General features: G+C 47.1%; 2 protein-coding genes across 4 annotated transcripts in view; both read left to right on the top strand.

Moving 5' to 3' along the window:
* Positions 1 to 1871: 1871 nt before the first annotated feature.
* The window catches only part of LOC112241402 (neurocalcin-delta A), a 62324-nt gene continuing 42512 nt past the window's right edge, over positions 1872 to 21683 (top strand). Inside the window, exon 1 of one of the 3 annotated variants that reach the window (XM_042317571.1) lies at positions 1872 to 2132. The gene's annotated coding sequence lies outside the window, so the exon portion shown is untranslated. The remainder of the gene's footprint in view (positions 2133 to 21683) is intronic. The other 2 variants (XM_042317570.1, XM_042317569.1) reach the window with 2 other exon arrangements.
* The window catches only part of LOC121845734, a 31961-nt gene continuing 29177 nt past the window's right edge, over positions 18900 to 21683 (top strand). Inside the window, exon 1 of the mRNA XM_042317578.1 lies at positions 18900 to 19016. Coding sequence (XP_042173512.1) covers positions 18900 to 19016 — 117 coding nt within the window. The remainder of the gene's footprint in view (positions 19017 to 21683) is intronic.

Genomic DNA, 21683 nt, shown 5'->3' with positions numbered 1-21683 from the left:
TAGTTAGCTGAGCAGATCAGACTGCGTGTGGTTCAGTAGTTAGCTGAGAAGATCAGACTGCGTGTGGTTCAGTAGTTAGCTGAGCAGATCAGACTGCGTGTGGTTCAGTAGTTAGCAGAGAAGATCAGACTGCGTGTGGTTCAGTAGTTAGCTGAGCAGATCAGACTGCGTGTGGTTCAGTAGGTAGCTGAGCAGATCAGACTGCGTGTGGTTCAGTAGGTAGCTGAGCAGATCAGACTGCGTGTGGTTCAGTAGTTAGCTGAGAAGATCAGACTGCGTGTGGTTCAGTAGTTAGCTGAGAAGATCAGACTGCGTGTGGTTCAGTAATTAGCTGAGAAGATCAGACTGCGTGTGGTTCAGTAGTTAGCTGAGCAGATCAGACTACGTGTGGTTCAGTAGTTAGCAGAGAAGATCAGACTGCGTGTGGTTCAGTAGTTAGCTGAGAAGATCAGACTGCGTGTGGTTCAGTAGTTAGCTGAGCAGATCAGACTACGTGTGGTTCAGTAGTTAGCAGAGAAGATCAGACTGCGTGTGGTTCAGTAGTTAGCTGAGCAGATCAGACTGCGTGTGGTTCAGTCGGTAGCTGAGCAGATCAGACTGCGTGTGGTTCAGTAGGTAGCTGAGCAGATCAGACTGCGTGTGGTTCAGTAGTTAGCTGAGAAGATCAGACTGCGTGTGGTTCAGTAGTTAGCTGAGAAGATCAGACTGCGTGTGGTTCAGTAGTTAGCTGAGCAGATCAAACTGCGTGTGGTTCAGTAGTTAGCTGGTTCAGCAGATTAGCAGACTGCGTGTGGTTCAGTAGTTAGCTGAGAAGATCAGACTGCGTGTGGTTCAGTAGTTAGCCGAGCAGATCAGACTGCGTGTGGTTCAGTAGTTAGCCGAGCAGATCAGACTGCGTGTGGTTCAGTAGTTAGCAGAGAAGATCAGACTGCGTGTGGTTCAGTAGTTAGCCGAGAAGATCAGACTGCGTGTGGTTCAGTAGTTAGCTGAGCAGATCAGACTGCGTGTGGTTCAGTAGTTAGCTGAGCAGATCAGACTGCGTGTGGTTCAGTAGTTAGCTGAGCAGATCAGACTGCGTGTGGTTCAGTAGTTAGCCGAGCAGATCAGACTGCGTGTGGTTCAGTAGTTAGCAGAGAAGATCAGACTGTGTGGTTCAGTAGTTAGCTGAGCAGATCAGACTGCGTGTGGTTCAGTAGTTAGCAGAGAATCTCAGACTGCGTGTGGTTCAGTAGTTAGCTGAGCAGATGAGTTAGCTGCAGATCAGACTGGTTTCAGTAGTTAGCTGAGCAGATCAGACTGCGTGTGGTTCAGTAGTTAGCTGAGCAGATCAGACTGCGTGTGGTTCAGTAGTTAGCTGAGCAGATCAGACTGCGTGTGGTTCAGTAGTTAGCTGAGCAGATCAGACTGCGTGTGGTTCAGTAGTTAGCTGAGCAGATCAGACTGCGTGTGGTTCAGTAGTTAGCTGAGCAGATCAGACTGCGTGTGGTTCAGTAGTTAGCTGAGAAGATCAGACTGCGTGTGGTTCAGTAGTTAGCTGAGAAGATCAGACTGCGTATAGTATGAAAATGGAGTGACCTAAACCCAAACCCCCTTTCCCTCTTTTTCCAGGTGACTCAGTTCTGTTGTCCAGTTTAAAAGGAAACCTTTGAAACTCTGCAGGGTTGATGTTAACACGTGTCTGTGGTCTCTCTGTGCTGCTGACAGACTTGTAGAGTGTATTTCCCAGCCCTGGCTGCGCTGTGTTATAGACGACCTATTGAAAACGCTTTCAGCAGTAGCTCCCCCCCCTGTGTTCTACTGTTACCAGGGCAACGCCTTTCATAGAACCGTGTCATGTGACCCCACCGGGGGTTTGACGTCAGAGAGGAGAGGAGGCAGAGTTTGGGTGAAAAGCTTCGCTCAGACATTCACTTAGCAGCTGTGGGGGCTTGTGAGAGTCTCTTCTTCTTCTTGGGTGTTGGGAGTCGCTAGTTGTTGTCACTTCTGCCTGGTGTCTAGTCGAGCCTCTTTCTCTGTTCTGTTAGCTAGATCCTCTCCTGTTGTCACTGCTGCCTGTAGCTGACACTCTGCAAACATAGGACCTGTTGGATTATGGACTGTTAACAGACCTACGTTACTACACACCAGGTGAGGTAAGATCTCTGGTCTTGTCTTTTTGTGTGAGAAACCGGTTGTTTTTGTTTAAATGATCAGCTATTTTCTTTAAGCTCGGCAACACACGCTTCTCATATGGCTTTTGCAATGTTGTGAGAGCTGCAGGATTGACCACAGGCAACAGTCGGCAGAACATTTGCATTGTGTTGGTTTGAATAAGGAACTGTGAAGGGTTATGAAATGTTACTTTCCCATGAGTCCAGAGACTTAGAATACTGTTAGAGGGGGTTAGAATACTGTTGGTCCGAGGGGGTTAGAATACTGTTGGTTAGAGGGGGTTAGAATACTGTTGGTTAGAGGGGTTAGAATACTGTTGGTCCGAGGGGGTTAGAATACTGTCGGTCCGAGGGGGTTAGAATACTGTCGGTCCGAGGGGGTTAGAATACTGTCGGTCAGAGGGGGTTAGAATACTGTTAGAGGGGGTTAGAATACTGTTGGTTAGAGGGGTTAGAATACTGTTGGTTAGAGGGGTTAGAATACTGTTGGTTAGAGGGGGTTAGAATACTGTTGGTTAGAGGGGTTAGAATACTGTTGGATAGAGGGGTTAGAATACTGTTGGTTAGAGGGGTTAGGGTTAGAATACTGTTGGATAGAGGGGGGTTAGAATACTGTTGGATAGAGGGGTTTAGAATACTGTTGGAAAGAGGGGGTTAGAATACTGTTGGTTAGAGGGGGTTAGGGTTAGAATACTGTTGGATAGAGGGGTTAGAATACTGTTGGAAAGAGGGGTTAGAATACTGTTGGAAATAGGGGTTTTAGAATACTGTTGGAAATAGGGGGTTTAGAATACTGTTGGAAAGAGGGGGTTGGGTTAGAAGTAATGTAGGAGTGTAAATGCTGTGGTGTATGAGTAATGCTCCTGGAGGGCTGTGGTGTAGGAGTAATGCTCCTGGAGGACTGTGGTGTAGGAGTAATGCTCCTGGAGGACTGTGGTGTAGGAGTAATGCTCCTGGAGGACTGTGGTGTAGGAGTAATGCTCCTGGAGGACTGTGGTGTAGGAGTAATGCTCCTGGAGGACTGTGGTATAGGAGTAATGCTCCTGGAGGACTGTGGTGTAGGAGTAATGCTCCTGGAGGGCTGTGGTGTAGGAGTAATGCTCCTGGAGGACTGTGGTGTAGGAGTAATGCTCCTGGAGGGCTGTGGTGTAGGAGTAATGCTCCTGGAGGACTGTGGTGTAGGAGTAATGCTCCTGGAGGACTGTGGTGTAGGAGTAATGCTCCTGGAGGACTGTGGTGTAGGAGTAATGCTCCTGGAGTCATTTCATGCTCCACGCGGCTCCCGAAGCGTTCTAATGTCAGTGGCTGGAGGGCTTGAGGTTGGGGCTGGAGGGCTTGAGGTTGGGGCTGGAGGGCTTGAGGTTGGGGCTGGAGGGCTTGAGGTTGGGGCTGGAGGGCTTGAGGTTGGGGCTGGAGGGCTTGAGGTTGGGGCTGGAGGGCTTGAGGTTGGGGCTGGAAGGCTTGAGGTTGGGGCTAGAGGGCTTGAAGTTGGGGCTAGAGGGCTGAAGTTGGGGCTGGAGGGATTGAGGTTGGGGCTGAGGTTAGAGGGGGGAGTAAAGGGGGCAAGCAGCTGCCTCAGAGGAGGGAATGGGGTTTTAAGTGGGTGTGGGGAGGAAGAGGGAGAATCCAACAGCCTGTGGGGACCAGAGATAAAGAGGGGGGGTTACATATCTCCTCCACAGACATGACATGTTCTCTTCTCCCTCGCTTTATCTTTTCCTCTTGTTCTCCCTCTCTGTTGTAGTCAACTTAGTATAGCAGTTTAGGATGTAGACTGATGAGCTGGGTCCATTACTCTGATGATGAGGTAGTTTAGGATATAGACTGATGAGCTGGGTCCATTACTCTGATGATGAGGTAGTTTAGGATATAGACTGATGAGCTGGGTCCATTACTCTGATGATGAGGTAGTTTAGGATATAGACTGATGAGCTGGGTCCATTACTCTGATGATGAGGTAGTTTAGGATGTAGACTGATGAGCTGGGTCCATTACTCTGATGATGAGGTAGTTTAGGATATAGACTGATGAGCTGGGTCCATTACTCTGATGATGAGGTAGTTTAGGATGTAGACTGATGAGCTGGGTCCATTACTCTGATGATGAGGTAGTTTAGGATGTAGACTGATGAGCTGGGTCCATTACTCTGATGATGAGGTAGTTTAGGATGTAGACTGATGAACTGGGTCCATTACTCTGATGATGAGGTAGTTTAGGATATAGACTGATGAGCTGGGTCCATTCCTCTGATGAGGTAGTTTAGGATATAGACTGATGAGCTGGGTCCATTACTCTGATGAGGTAGTTTAGGATATAGACTGATGAGCTGGGTCCATTACTCTGATGATGAGGTAGTTTAGGATATAGACTGATGAGCTGGGTCCATTACTCTGATGATGAGGTAGTTTAGGATATAGACTGGGTCCATTACTCTGATGATGAGGTAGTTCAGGATATAGACTGGGTCCATTACTCTGATGATGAGGTAGTTTAGGATATAGACTGGGTCCATTACTCTGATGATGATGTAGTTTAGGATATAGACTGATGAGCTGGGTCCATTACTCTGATGAGGTAGTTTAGGATGTAGACTGATGAGCTGGGTCCATTACTCTGATGATGAGGTAGTTTAGGATGTAGACTGATGAGTTGGGTCCATTACTCTGATGATGAGGTAGTTTAGGATGTAGACTGATGAGCTGGGTCCATTACTCTGATGATGAGGTAGTTTAGGATGTAGACTGGTGAACTGGGTCCATTACTCTGATGATGAGGTAGTTTAGGATATAGACTGATGAGCTGGGTCCATTCCTCTGATGATGAGGTAGTTTAGGATATAGCCTGATGAGCTGGGTCCATTACTCTGATGAGGTAGTTTAGGATGTAGACTGGGTCCATTACTCTGATGATGAGGTAGTTTAGGATATAGACTGATGAGCTGGGTCCATTACTCTGATGATGAGGTAGTTTAGGATGTAGACTGATGAGCTGGGTCCATTCCTCTGATGATGAGGTAGTTTAGGATATAGACTGGGTCCATTACTCTGAGGTAGTTTAGGATGTAGACTGATGAGTTGGGTCCATTACTCTGATGATGAGGTAGTTTAGGATATAGACTGATGAGCTGGGTCCATTACTCTGATGATGAGGTAGTTTAGGATATAGACTGATGAGCTGGGCCCATTACTCTGATGAGGTAGTTTAGGATGTAGACTGATGAGCTGGGTCCATTACTCTGATGATGAGGTAGTTTAGGATATAGACTGATGAGCTGGGTCCATTACTCTGATGTTGAGGTAGTTTAGGATGTAGACTGGTGACCTGGGGTCTAATCCTCTGAGATGATGTTGAGGTAGTTTAGGATGTAGACTGATGACCTGGGGTCTAATCCTCCTCTGATATTGAGGTAGTTTAGGATGTAGACTGTTGACCTGGGGTCTAATCCTCCTCTATGATATTGAGGTAGTTTGAGATGATAATGATGATAATCCTCTGAGATGATATTGAGGTAGTTTGAGATGATAATGATGATTAATCCTCTGAGATGATGTTGAGGTAGTTTGAGATGATAATGATGATTAATCATCAGCTAAAAGCCCTCATCTCCCAGTGGAATGTAATGCTGCTGTTTCTCTATGGGTAATGCACGTCCGTGATGATGACATGTCACTGTCCAGCTGTCTGTGTGTCGCTGTCTGAACGACACAGGAACGTGTTAGCTCACCTCATTGAAGTGTATGTTTCCCACAAGACGTTTTTAAAGAGGGTTACTTAGATGGACAGTAAACAACGGTTGACTAACGACGGGAGAAACAAGCGACACTTTTGGTCGGTTCGGCTCTTTCATTCCAGTTTAACCAGCTCCAAATGTGTTGATTTGAAATGGGCCACTCACTGCAGTCACAACGGAGCCTCTTCCTGTTGTGAAACCGGGCTGTAGAAATACAAGCTCTCTGTCTCTGCACAGGCATGAAGAGGCCCTTTGGAGGGTGAAGCAAAGAGGTTAACTTGGAGATTGATCTCTCTCTATGTCTGTCTCTCTGTGTGTATCTCTCTCTGTCTGTATCTCTGTCTGTGTCTGGGGCGGCAGGTAGCCTAGTGGTTAGAGCGTTGGACTTGTAACCGAAAGGTTGCTAGATCGAATCCCCGAGCTGACAAGGTACAAATCTGTCGTTCTGCCCCTGAACAAGGTATTTAACCCACTGTCCCTAGTCCGTCATTGAAAATAAGAATTTGTCCTTAACTGACTTGCCTCGTTAAATAAAGGTAAAAATAAATGTTTTTGTTTATCTCTGTCACTCAATTGAATTAAGTTCAATTCAATTAGCTTTATTGGCATGACGTAACAATGTACAGTACAAGTCAAATGTTTGGACACACCTTCTCATTCAAGGGTTTTTCTTTATTTTTACTATTTTCTACATTGTAGAATAATAGTGAAGACATCAAAACTATGAAATAACACATATGGAATCATGTAGTTACCAAAAAAGTTCAACAATTCAAAAGATCTGTTTATACTTGAGATTCTTCAAAGGAGCCACCCTTTGCCTTGATGACAGCTTTGTCATCCAAAAAAATAACTGCACTTTGATCAATAACAATAAGCATAGAGTACATGGTTGGTCTATCAGACACTGTTCCTCATCCTATGACAGGCAGCTATGGTCTGTCAGACACTGTTCCTCATCCTATGGCAGGCAGCAATGGTCTGTCAGACACTGTTCCTCATCCTATAGCAGGCAGCTATGTAGTGCTCTGCCAACCCACATAGAGGACATGGTTGGTCTGTCAGACACTGTTCCTCATCCTATGGCAGGCAGCAATGGTCTGTCAGACACTGTTCCTCATCCTATGGCAGGCAGCAATGGTCTGTCAGACACTGTTCCTCATCCTATGACAGGCAGCTATGTAGTGCTCTGCCAACCCACATAGAGGACATGGTTGGTCTGTCAGACACTGTTCCTCATCCTATGGCAGGCAGCAATGGTCTGTCAGACACTGTTCCTCATCCTATAGCAGGCAGCAATGGTCTGTCAGACACTGTTCCTCATCCTATAGCAGGCAGCAATGGTCTGTCAGACACTGTTCCTCATCCTATAGCAGGCAGCAATGGTCTGTCAGACACTGTTCCTCATCCTATGGCAGGCAGCAATGTAGTGTTCTGCCAACCCACATAGAGGACATGGTTGGTCTGTCAGACACAGTTCCTCATCCTATGACAGGCAGCTATGTAGTGCTCTGCCAACCCACAGCTCTCTGCGTCCTCCCCAACAGGAAAACAGAAGATGGCCCTCTCTGCATCCTCCCCCAACAGGAAAACAGAAGATGGCCCTCTCTGCGTCCTCCCCCAACAGAAGAGGTCTTTGAAACCTTGAGTAAGGGTTTCAAATTTGGGGAAATTACACTCTAATTGATTCATTTAAAAAGGTTCTGCTGTCAGGTTCTGCTGTGGTTACACAGCCTTTCCTCTACAGGGAGCCAGGTTCTGCTGTGGTTACACAGCCTTTCCTCTACAGGGAGCCAGGTTCTGCTGTGGTTACGCAGCCTTTCCTCTACAGGGAGCCAGGTTCTGCTGTGGTTACACAGCCTTTCCTCTACAGGGAGCCAGGTTCTGCTGTGGTTACACAGCCTTTCCTCTACAGGGAGCCAGGTTTTCCCTTGTCTTCCCTTCTCAATAGCAAGGCTGTGCTCACTGAGCCTGTACTTTGTCAAGGTTTAATGTTTTGTTCTGCTAGATTGATGCCTTCTTCACTGTGAGTGGATGTGCTATCCAGAAAGTTATCTAAGAGTGTTTGGATATTTTGGTTCCAGGTTGCTTTCTGGTATTTCTCTGTGCTGTTTTGGGCCCATCTGTATGAACTCCATCTGTATGAACTCCATCTGTATGAACTCCATCTGTATGAATCTGTATGGATCTCCTGATGTTGTACAGCTGACTGGGCTGTGATGTTGTGCAGCTGACTGGGCTGTGAATGTCTGATGTTGTGCAGCTGACTGGGCTGTGATGTTGTACAGCTGACTGGGCTGTGATGTTGTACAGCCGACTGGACTGTGAATGTCTGATGATGTACAGCTGACTGGGCTGTGATGTTGTACAGCCGACTGGACTGTGAATGTCTGATGTTGTACAGCTGACTGGGCTGTGATGTACAGCTGACTGGGCTGTGATGTTGTACAGCTGACTGGGCTGTGATGTTGTACAGCTGACTGGGCTGTGATGTTGTACAGCTGACTGGGCTGTGATGTTGTACAGCTGACTGGGCTGTGATGTTGTACAGCTGACTGGGCTGTGATTGTCTGATGTTGTACAGCTGACTGGACTGTGATGTTGTACAGCTGACTGGACTGTGATGTTGTACAGCTGACTGGGCTGTGATTGTCTGATGTTGTGCAGCTGACTGGACTGTGATGTTGTACAGTTTACTGGGCTGTGATGTTGTACAGCTGACTGGACTGTGAATGTCTGATGTTGTACAGCTGACTGGGCTGTGATTGTCTGATGTTGTGCAGCTGACTGGACTGTGATGTTGTACAGTTTACTGGGCTGTGATGTTGTACAGCTGACTGGACTGTGAATGTCTGATGTTGTACAGCTGACTGGACTGTGATGTTGTACAGCTGACTGGACTGTGATGTTGTACAGCTGACTGGACTGTGATGTTGTACAGCTGACTGGACTGTGATGTTGTACATCTGACTGGACTGTGATGTACAGCTGACTGGGCTGTGATTGTCTGATGTTGTACAGCTGACTGGACTGTGATGTTGTACAGCTGACTGGACTGTGATGTTGTACAGCTGACTGGACTGTGATGTTGTACAGCTGACTGGGCTGTGATGTTGTACAGCCGACTGGACTGTGAATGTCTGATGTTGTACAGCTGACTGGGCTGTGATGTTGTACAGCTGACTGGACTGTGATGTTGTACAGCTGGCTGGACTGTGATGTTGTACAGCTGACTGGACTGTGATGTTGTACAGCTGACTGGACTGTGATGTTGTACAGCTGACTGGACTGTGATGTTGTACAGCTGGCTGGACTGTGAATGTCTGATGTTGTACAGCTGACTGGACTGTGATGTTGTACAGCTGACTGGGCTGTGATGTTGTACAGCTGACTGGGCTGTGATGTTGTACAGCTGACTGGACTGTGAATGTCTGATGTTGTACAGCTGGCTGGACTGTGATGTTGTACAGTTGACTGGGCTGTGATGTTGTACAGCTGACTGGGCTGTGATGTTGTACAGTTCACTGGGCTGTGAATGTCTGATGTTGTACAGCTGACTGGGCTGTGATTGTCTGATGTTGTACAGCTGACTGGGCTGTGATGTTGTACAGCTGACTGGGCTGTGATTGTCTGATGTTGTACAGCTGACTGGGCTGTGATGTACAGCTGACTGGGCTGTGATGTTGTACAGCTGACTGGGCTGTGATGTTGTACAGCTGACTGAGCTGTGATGTTGTATAGCTGACTGGGCTGTGATGACTGGTTGTTTCCATGTCTGTTCTTTTTGAGGAACAAGGTGATTTGTCTGTGATCAGACGAGCTGTTAGTGGCTTGACGGTGAATGAGCTGAGAGGGACAGGGTCAGTGTCTGTAATAACAGCACCACTGTGCTGTGGCCAAGAGGTGAGCAGTAGGTGAATCTCCCCAAAGAGCCCCCCCCCCCTCCTCCGTAACCTACCATTGACACAGTACAGACCCAGGCTTCTACAGAGCTGATCCCCAAAGAGTCCCCCCCCCCTCCGTAACCTACCATTGACACAGTACAGACCCAGGCTTCTACAGAGTTGATCCCTTCTGTTGTTGTTGCTGGTGCTGTTGTTTCTACGGGGCAGATGAAGACGGGTAGAAACAGTGTGGGGGGGGGGTATATATGTTGTGGGTATATATTATGGGTATATATGTTGTGGGTATATATTATGGGTATATGTTGTAGATATATGTTGTAGATATATGTTGTGGGTATATGTTGTGGGTATATGTTGTAGATACAGTGCCTTGCGAAAGTATTCGGCCCCCTTGAACTTTGCGACCTTTTGCCACATTTCAGGCTTCAAACATAAAGATATAAAACTGTATTTTTTTGTGAAGAATCAACAACAAGTGGGACGACATTTATTGGATATTTCAAACTTTCTTAACAAATCAAAAACTGAACAATTGGGCGTGCAAAATTATTCAGCCCCTTTACTTTCAGTGCAGCAAACTCTCCAGAAGTTCAGTGAGGATCTCTGAATGATCCAATGTTGACCTAAATGACTAATGATGATAAATACAATCCACCTGTGTGTAATTAAGTCTCCGTATAAATGCACCTGCACTGTGATAGTCTCAGAGGTCCGTTAAAAGCGCAGAGAGCATCATGAAGAACAAGGACCACACCAGGCAGGTCCGAGATACTGTTGTGAAGAAGTTTAAAGCCGGATTTGGATACAAAAAGATTTCCCAAGCTTTAAACATCCCAAGGAGCACTGTGCAAGCGATAATATTGAAATGGAAGGAGTATCAGACCACAAAAATCTACCAAGACCTGGCCGTCCCTCTAAACTTTCAGCTCATACAAGGAGAAGACTGATCAGAGATGCAGCCAAGAGGCCCATGATCACTCTGGATGAACTGCAGAGATCTACAGCTGAGGTGGGAGACTCTGTCCATAGGACAACAATCAGTCGTATATTGCACAAATCTGGCCTTTATGGAAGAGTGGCAAGAAGAAAGCCATTTCTTAAAGATATCCATAAAAAGTGTTGTTTAAAGTTTGCCACAAGCCACCTGGGAGACACACCAAACATGTGGAAGAAGGTGCTCTGGTCAGATGAAATCAAAATTGAACTTTTTGGCAACAATGCAAAACGTTATGTTTGGCATAAAAGCAACACAGCCCATCACCCTGAACACACCATCCCCACTGTCAAACATGGTGGTGGCAGCATCATGGTTTGGGCCTGCTTTTCTTCAGCAGGGACAGGGAAGATGGTTAAAATTGATGGGAAGATGGATGGAGCCAAATACAGGACCATTCTGGAAGAAAACCTGATGGAGTCTGCAAAAGACCTGAGACTGGGACGGAGATTTGTCTTCCAACAAGACAATGATCCAAAACATAAAGCAAAATCTACAATGGAATGGTTCAAAAATAAACATATCCAGGTGTTAGAATGGCCAAGTCAAAGTCCAGACCTGAATCCAATCGAGAATCTGTGGAAAGAACTGAAAACTGCTGTTCACAAATGCTCTCCATCCAACCTCACTGAGCTCGAGCTGTTTTGCAAGGAGGAATGGGAAAAAATTTCAGTCTCTCGATGTGCAAAACTGATAGAGACATACCCCAAGCGACTTACAGCTGTAATTGCAGCAAAAGGTGGCGCTACAAAGTATTAACTTAAGGGGGCTGAATAATTTTTCACGCCCAATTTTTCAGTTTTTGATTTGTTAAAAAAGTTTGAAATATCCAATAAATGTCGTTCCACTTCATGATTGTGTCCCACTTGTTGTTGATTCTTCACAAAAAAATACAGTTTTATATCTTTATGTTTGAAGCCTGAAATGTGGCAAAAGGTCGCAAAGTTCAAGGGGGCCGAATACTTTCGCAAGGCGCTGTATATGTTGTGGGTATATGTTGTAGATATATGTTGTGGGTATATATGTTGTGGGTATATATTATGGGTATATGTTGTAGATATATGTTGTAGGTATATGTTGTGGGTATATGTTGTAGATATATGTTGTGGGTATATGTTGTGGGTATATGTTGTGGGTATATGTTGTGGGTATATATTATGGGTATATGTTGTGGGTATATAAAGTGGGGAGAACAAGTATTTGATACACTGCCGATTTTGCAGGTTTTCCTACTTACAAAGCATGTAGAGGTCTGTAATTTTTATCATAGGTACACTGCAACTGTGAGAGACGGAATCTAAAACTAAAATCACATTGTATGATTTTTAAGTAATTCATTTGCATTTTATTGCATGACATAAGTATTTGACACATCAGAAAAGCAGAACTTAATATTTGGTACAGAAACCTTTGTTTGCAATTACAGAGATCATATGTTTCCTGTAGTTCTTGATCAGGTTTACACATACTGCAGCAGGGATTTTGGCCCTCTCCTGTGTGTGTATATTGTGGGTATATGTTGCGGGTATATGTTGTGGGTGTATATTACAGATATATAATGTGCAAAGGAACACACATTTTTCTGCCCCCCACAATGACTCTTTACCCCCCCCACAATGACTCACTCTCTTTACCCCCCACAATGACTCACTCTCTTTACCCCCCACAATGACTCACTCTCTTTACCCCCCACACAATGACTCACTCTCTTTACCCCCCACAATGACTCACTCTCTTTACCCCCCACACAATGACTCACTCTCTTTACCCCCCCCCACAATGACTCTTTACCCCCCACCACCACAATGACTCTTTACCCCCCCCACAATGACTCACTCTCTTTACCCCCCACAATGACTCACTCTCTTTACCCCCCACACAATGACTCACTCTCTTTACCCCCCACAATGACTCACTCTCTTTACCCCCCACACAATGACTCACTCTCTTTACCCCCCACAATGACTCTTTACCCCCCCACCACAATGACTCTTTACCCCCCACAATGACTCTTTACCCCCCCCCACAATGACTCTTCTCTCCCCCCACACAATGACTCACTCTCTTTACCCCCCCACAATGACTCACTCTCTTTACCCCCCACACAATGACTCACTCTCTTTACCCCCCACAATGACTCTTCTCTTTACCCCCCACAATGACTCACTCTCTTTACCCCCCACAATGACTCTCTCTTTACCCCCCACAATGACTCACAATGACTCTCTGACTCTTTACCCCCCCCACAATGACTCTCTCTCTTTACCCCCCAATGACTCACTCTCTTTACCCCCCACACAATGACTCACTCTCTTTACCCCCCCACACAATGACTCACTCTCTTTACCCCCCACAATGACTCTCTCTCTTTACCCCCCACAATGACTCACTCTCTTTACTCCCCCACAATGACTCATCTCTTTACCCCCTCACAATGACTCTCTCTTTTACCCCCCCCACAATGACTCTCTCTCTTTACCCCCCCCACAATGACTCTCTCTCTTTACCCCCCCCACACAATGACTCACTCTCTTTACCCCCCACAATGACTCACTCTCTTTACCCTCCCCACAATGACTCACTCTCTTTACCCCCCCCACAATGACTCACTCTCTTTACCCTCCCCACAATGACCCACTCTCTTTACCCTCCCCACAATGACTCGCTCTCTTTACCCCCCACAATGACTCTTTACCCTCCCCACAATGACTCACTCTCTTTACCCCCACAATGACTCACTCTCTTTACCCCCCACACAATGACTCACTCTCTTTACCCCCCACAAATGACTCACTCTCTTTACCCCCCACAATGACTCTCTCTCTTTACCCCCCACAATGACTCTCTCTCTTTAACCCCCCACAATGACTCTCTCTTTACCCCCCCCACAATGACTCTCTCTTTCCCCCCCCACAATGACTCACACTCTTTACCCCCCCACAATGACACACACTCTTTACACCCCCCACAATGACTCACTCTCTTTACCCTCCCCCCAAATGACTCACTCTCTTTACCCTCCCCCACAATGACTCACTCTCTTTACCCTCCCCACAATGACTCACTCTCTTTACCCCCCCCACAATGACTCACTCTCTTTACCCCCCCCACAATGACTCACTCTCTTTACCCCCCCACAATGACTCACTCTCTTTACCCCCCACACAATGACTCACTCTCTTTACCCCCCACAATGACCCCTTTACACAATGACTCACTCTCTTTACCCTCCCCACAATGACTCACTCTCTTTACCCTCCCCCACAATGACTCACTCTCTTTACCCCCCCACACAATGACTCACTCTCTTTACCCCCCACAATGACTCACTCTCTTTACCCCCCACACAATGACTCACTCTCTTTACCCCCCACAATGACTCACTCTCTTTACCCCCCCACAATGACTCTCTCTCTTTACCCTCCCCACAATGACTCACTCTCTTTACCCTCCCCACAATGACTCACTCTCTTTACCCCCCCAATGACTCACTCTCTTTACCCCCCACAATGACTCACTCTCTTTACCCTCCCCACAATGACTCTCTCTCTTTACCCCCCACAATGACTCTCTCTTTTACCCCCCCACAATGACTCTCTCTTTTTACCCCCCACAATGACTCACTCTCTTTACCCTCCCCACAATGACTCACTCTCTTTACCCTCCCCACAATGACTCACTCTCTTTACCCCCCCCACAATGACTCTTTTACCCTCCCCACAATGACTCACTCTCTTTACCCCCCCCACAATGACTCTTTTTACCCTCCCCACAATGACTCACTCTCTTTACCCCCCCACAATGACTCACTCTCTTTACCCCCCACACAATGACTCACTCTCTTTACCCCCCCCCACACAATGACTCACTCTCTTTACCCCCCCACACAATGACTCACTCTCTTTACCCCCCCCACAATGACTCACTCTCTTTACCCCCCCACAATGACTCACTTTACTCTTTACCCCCCCCCCCACAATGACTCTCTCTCTTTACCCCCCACAATGACTCACTCTCTTTACCCCCCCACACAATGACTCACTCTCTTTACCCCCCCACAATGACTCACTCTCTTTACCCCCCCACAATGACTCTCTCTCTTTACCCCCCCCACAATGACTCTCTCTCTTTACCCCCCCACAATGACTCTCTCTTTACCCCCCCACACAATGACACACACTCTTTACCCCCCCACAATGACTCACTCTCTTTACCCCCCCAAAATGACTCACTCTCTTTACCCTCCCACAATGACTCACTCTCTTTACCGCCCCCCACAATGACTCACTCTTTACCCCCCACAATGACTCACTCTCTTTACCCTCCCCACAATGACTCACTCTCTTTACCCTCCCCACAATGACTCACTCTCTTTACCCCCCACAATGACTCACTCTCTTTACCCTCCCCACAATGACTCACTCTCTTTACCCTCCCCACAATGACTCACTCTCTTTACCCCCCCACAATGACTCTTTACCCTCCCCACAATGACTCACTCTCTTTACCCCCCACAATGACTCTTTTCTCTCCCCACAATGACTCACTCTCTTTACCCCCCACAATGACTCTTTACCCTCCCCACAATGACTCACTCTCATTGATTCTCCCCTGTCTGGGGAGATAGGGGTGTGTGCCGGTGGGTTGGGGCTGTGTGTGTGTGTGTGTGCTCAGCTGGTTTGGTCTAGCATGCGCTGGACAGCGGGGAGTTGTCCTCTCAGAGGAAGGATTACACAACTTTTGTCAGAGCTACAGAGAAGCAGCAAAGAGGGACACAGGCCAGTGGGCTGGTCAGAGAGACTAACCACAGAGAGGGACACAGGCCAGTCAGCTGATCAGAGAGACTAACAGCAGGGAGGGACACAGGCCAGTGGGCTGGTCCTGAAGCTGATCAGAGAGACTAACAGCAGGGAGGGACACAGGCCAGTGGGCTGGTCCTGAAGCTGATCAGAGAGACTAACAGCAGGGAGGGACACAGGCCAGTGGGCTGGTCCTGAAGCTGATCAGAGACTGAAAACCACAGAGAGAGAAACAAGCTGCCTGGTCCTAAAGCTGAGAGACACAGAGAGACCAGTCAGAGATGGTTTAGGACTTGTCTCCCTGATCAGAGGGAGGAGATTACCATGGTGGCACAAGGCTGCTATTGTGTTATATCAGTCCTCTGTCCTCAGCCAGAATACACACATCTCATAGACCAACCTCCGTGTGTGTGTGTGTGTGTGTGTGTGTGTGTGTGTGTGTCGTTCCAGGTGGGTGGTTAATGCGTAGGTGGAAGTAGATAGCTCGTGTCTCTCTGTGAATCCAATCCGATATCTCTTGACGGTTTTTCCGTGCTTTCTTCTTAGGCCAGTTTAATTTAACATGACAGTCACAGTCCCCAGATGAGTACTTATTAGGCCAGTTTAATTTAACATGACAGTCACAGTCCCCAGATGAGTACTTATTAGGCCAGTTTAATTTAACATGACAGTCACAGTCCCCAGATGAGTACTTATTAGGCCAGTTTAATTTAACATGACAGTCACAGTCCCCAGATGAGTACTTCTTAGGCCAGTTTAATTTAACATGACAGTCACAGTCCCCAGTACTTATCCCCTCTGATACGCCTCTGTGTGTCCGGCGCTGTACTAAAGCTGGATGTAAAGACATGGTGTCAGTTTACCATCTCTCCTAATGGTGTCAGTTGACCATCTCTCCTAATGGTGTCAGTTGACCATCTCTCCTAATGGTGTCAGTTTACCATCTCTCCTAATGGTGTCAGTTTACCATCTCTCCTAATGGTGTCAGTTTACCATCTGTCCTAATGGTGTCAGTTTACCATCTCTCCTAATGGTGTCAGTTTACCATCTCTCCTAATGGTGTCAGTTTACCATCTCTCCTAATGGTGTCAGTTGGCCATCTCTCCTAATGGTGTCAGTTGGCCATCTTTCCTAATGGTGTCAGTTTACCATCTCTCCTAATGGTGTCAGTGTACCATCTCTCCTAATGGTGTCAGTTTACCATCTCTCCTAATGGTGTCAGTTGACCATCTCTCCTAATGGTGTCAGTTGACCATCTCTCCTAATGGTGTCAGTTGACCATCTCTCCTAATGGTGTCAGTTGACCATCTCTCCTAATGGTGTCAGTTGACCATCTCTCCTAATGGTGTCAGTTGACCATCTCTCCTAATGGTGTCAGTTGACCATCTCTCCTAATGGTGTCAGTTGACCATCTCTCCTAATGGTGTCAGTTTACCATCTCTCCTAATGGTGTCAGTTGACCATCTCTCCTAATGGTGTCAGTTGACCATCTCTCCTAATGGTGTCAGTTTACCATCTCTCCTAATGGTGTCAGTTTACCATCTCTCCTAATGGTGTCAGTTTACCATCTCTCCTAATGGTGTCAGTTTACCATCTCTCCTAATGGTGTCAGTTTACCATCTCTCCTAATGGTGTCAGTTTACCATCTCTCCTAATGGTGTCAGTTGACCATCTCTCCTAATGGTGTCAGTTGACCATCTCTCCTAATGGTGTCAGTTTACCATCTCTCCTAATGGTGTCAGTTGACCATCTCTCCTAATGGTGTCAGTTGACCATCTCTCCTAATGGTGTCAGTTGACCATCTCTCCTAATGGTGTCAGTTGACCATCTCTCCTAATGGTGTCAGTTGGCCATCTCTCCTAATGGTGTCAGTTGGCCATCTTTCCTAATGGTGTCAGTTTACCATCTCTCCTAATGGTGTCAGTTTACCATCTCTCCTAATGGTGTCAGTTTACCATCTCTCCTAATGGTGTCAGTTTACCATCTCTCCTAATGGTGTCAGTTTACCATCTCTCCTAATGGTGTCAGTTTACCATCTCTCCTAATGGTGTCAGTTGACCATCTCTCCTAATGGTGTCAGTTGACCATCTCTCCTAATGGTGTCAGTTTACCATCTCTCCTAATGGTGTCAGTTGACCATCTCTCCTAATGGCAGCACCCAGCGTTGTACCACCACAGAAAGACATTCACAACACCGACCCGACCGCTCTTCAGCTCAGCTTGAGCTGAAACTAAGACAGGTTTATGGGAAATAGTGATTTTAGGTTGTTTGAGGTTCACCAGAGGCACTCTGTGAATCACCCACTCTCTCTGAAAACACACACTCTCCCATGATTGGACCTGAAATAATGGCAGCTTTTTCGGTCCAGAATGCCGCCCCTGTGGGGCCCTGGTCAGAATACATGCAGTAAATGAGATGTAAGGATGCAACACTATCGGTGGAAGCAGCTGTTGTTTTGGGGGGGTGATATGGAAGAGGGGTTATTTGTTCAGCAGAGAGGACTCTGGCTGTGCTACATGTCTGAATGTCAAGCTGTTGTCTGCTCTGCTTTCTGTTCTGAAAAGCAGCCTCGCTGTCACGATGACTAGCGGCTTTAGATGGTTCCTTCTGAACGGAACCACTTCCACTGTTCCCACCAGAATTATTATTCTGAACCGGTTCCTTCTGAACAGAACCACTTCCACCGTTCCCACCAGAATTATTATTCTGAACCGGTTCCTTCTGAACAGAACCACTTCCACCGTTCCCACCAGAAAAATAAAGTTCTTGACCGGTTTGAAAACCAGGGTGTTCTGTCTGCTACAACACAGAGACTACAGCTTTAGAGTCTGGCCTCAGCCTATCCTCAGCCTAGCCTCAGCCTATCCTCAGCCTCAGCCTAGCCTCAGCCTCAGCCTAGCCTCAGCCTCAGCCTAGCCTCAGCCTAGCCTCAGCCTATCCTCAGCCTAGCCTCAGCCTAGCCTAGCCTCAGCCTATCCTCAGCCTAGCCTCAGCCTAGCCTCAGCCTAGCCTCAGCCTAGCCTCAGCCTAGCCTCAGCCTATCCTCAGCCTAGCCTCAGCCTATCCTCAGCCTAGCCACAGCCTCAGCCTATCCGCAGCCTAGCCTCACAGCCTCAGCCTATCCTCAGCCTCAGCCTATCCTCAGCCTCAGCCTCAGCCTCCTCAGCCTATCCGCAGCCTAGCCACAGCCTCAGCCTATCCTCAGCCTAGCCACAGCCTCAGCCTAGCCTCAGCCTATCCTCAGCCTATCCTCAGCCTGGCCACAGATGGTCCGTTATATTGACCAGACACTCCATTGGCCGCTCTAACAATGCAAAGTAATGGAAGGCAGTCAGGAGGAGGCCAGGTCAGGTGGGACCGTTCCAGCCAATGAGGCTGATTACGCGCGTGATGGCAGGCACAACTCCCAGATAGTGTTGGGATGTCACGTGTCCTACGTATATCAGTACACTCATAACAACCTAATCACTACGGACCAACTCCCAGATAGTATTGGGATGTCACAACCTAATCACTACGGACCAACTCCCAGATAGTGTTGGGATGTCACAACCTAATCACTACGGACCAACTCCCAGATAGTGTTGGGATGTCACAACCTAATCACTACGGACCAACTCCCAGATAGTGTTGGGATGTCACAACCTAATCACTACGGACCAACTCCCAGATAGTGTTGGGATGTCACAACCTAATCACTACGGACCAACTCCCAGATAGTGTTGGGATGTCACAACCTAATCACTACGGACCAACTCCCAGATAGTGTTGGGATGTCACAACCTAATCACTACGGACCAACTCCCAGATAGTGTTGGGATGTCACAACCTAATCACTACGGACCAACTCCCAGATAGTGTTGGGATGTCACAACCTAATCACTACGGACCAACTCCCAGATAGTGTCGGGATGTCACAACCTAATCACTACGGACCAACTCCCAGATAGTGTCGGGATGTCACAACCTAATCACTACGGACCAACTCCCAGATAGTGTCGGGATGTCACAACCTAATCACTACGGACCAACTCCCAGATAGTGTCGGGATGTCACAACCTAATCACTACGGACCAACTCCCAGATAGTGTCGGGATGTCACAACCTAATCACTACGGACCAACTCCCAGATAGTGTCGGGATGTCACAACCTAATCACTACGGACCTTCTATTCCATCAAAGGAGCCACACGTCCCAAATTAACCTTCTGTTAAGTAAATTCGACACTCATTGCGTTGATGACCTGTGACCTCTCTGGGGTTGTTTCACTTCCCCCGGGCTCATAGACTGTCACGTGTTTTAGTATAATGTTTGCATAGAACCATAGGAACCTCATTTAGCCTCTGTGGAGGGTCTTTCTCTGTTCCTGTTGTCATAGAAGGAAGGGCACATCACCATCAAACACACGGAAGGTCCTAACACTGCTTATCAAACCACTGCTTATCAAACCTAATTTAGGCCTAACACTGTTATCAAACACACTCTTATCAAACACACAGTGTTACCCAGGTCCTAACACTGCTTATCAACACACGGTGTTACCCAGGTCCTAACACTGCTTATCAAACACACTGCTTATCAAACACACAGTGTTACCCAGGTCCTAACACTGCTTATCAAACACACGGTGTTACCCAGGTCCTAACACTGCTTATCCAACACACGGTGTTACCCAGGTCCTAACACTGCTTATCAAACACACTGCTTATCCAACACACTGCTTATCAAACACACTGCTTATCAAACACACTGCTTATCAAACACACGGTGTTACCCAGGTCCTAACACTGCTTATCAAACACACTGCTTATCAAACACACAGTGTTACCCAGGTCCTAACACTGCTTATCAAACACACGGTGTTACCCAGGTCCTAACACTGCTTATCAAACACACGGTGTTACCCAGGCCCTAACACTGCTTATCAAACACACGGTGTTACCCAGGCCCTAACACTGCTTATCAAACACACTGCTTATCATACACACTGCTTATCAAACACACTGCTTATCAAACACACTGCTTATCAAACACACTGCTTATCATACACACTGCTTATCATACACACTGCTTATCAAACACACTGCTTATCAAACACACTGCTTATCAAACACACTACTTATCAAACACACTGCTTATCAAACACACTGCTTATCAAACACACAGTGTTACCCAGGTCCTAACACTGCTTATCAAACACACTGCTTATCAAACACATGGTGTTACCCAGGCCCTAACACTGCTTATCCAACACACTGCTTATCAAACACACTGCTTATCAAACACACAGTGTTACCCAGGCCCTAACACTGCTTATCCAACACACTGCTTATCCAACACACGGTGTTACCCAGGTCCTAACACTGCTTATCAAACACACTGCTTATCAAACACATGGTGTTACCCAGGTCCTAACACTGCTTATCAACACACGGTGTTACCCAGGCCCTAACACTGCTTATCAAACACACGGTGTTACCCAGGTCCTAACACTGCTTATCAAACACACGGTGTTACCCAGGTCCTAACACTGCTTATCAACACACTGCTTATCAAACACACGGTGTTACCCAGGCCCTAACACTGCTTATCAACACACGGTGTTACCCAGGTCCTAACACTGCTTATCCAACACACGGTGTTACCCAGGCCCTAACACTGCTTATCAAACACACGGTGTTACCCAGGCCCTAACACTGCTTATCAAACACACGGTGTTACCCAGGCCCTAACACTGCTTATCAAACACACGGTGTTACCCAGGCCCTAACACTGCTTATCAAACACACTGCTTATCAAACACACGGTGTTACCCAGGTCCTAACACTGCTTATCCAACACACGGTGTTACCCAGGTCCTAACACTGCTTATCAAACACACGGTGTTACCCAGGTCCTAACGCTGCTTATCAAACACACTGCTTATCCAACACACGGTGTTACCCAGGTCCTAACACTGCTTATCAAACACACGGTGTTACCCAGGCCCTAACACTGCTTATCAAACACACAGTGTTACCCAGGTCCTAACACTGCTTATCAAACACACAGTGTTACCCAGGCCCTAACACTGCTTATCAAACACACTGCTGTCAAACACACG

The sequence above is a fragment of the Oncorhynchus tshawytscha genome, unplaced genomic scaffold, assembly GCF_018296145.1.
Source record: "Oncorhynchus tshawytscha isolate Ot180627B unplaced genomic scaffold, Otsh_v2.0 Un_contig_556_pilon_pilon, whole genome shotgun sequence".
Taxonomy (NCBI): Eukaryota; Metazoa; Chordata; class Actinopteri; order Salmoniformes; family Salmonidae; genus Oncorhynchus; species Oncorhynchus tshawytscha.
The sequence above is the reverse complement of the archived record's forward strand: the minus strand, read 5'-3'. Positions and strand labels throughout refer to the sequence as shown.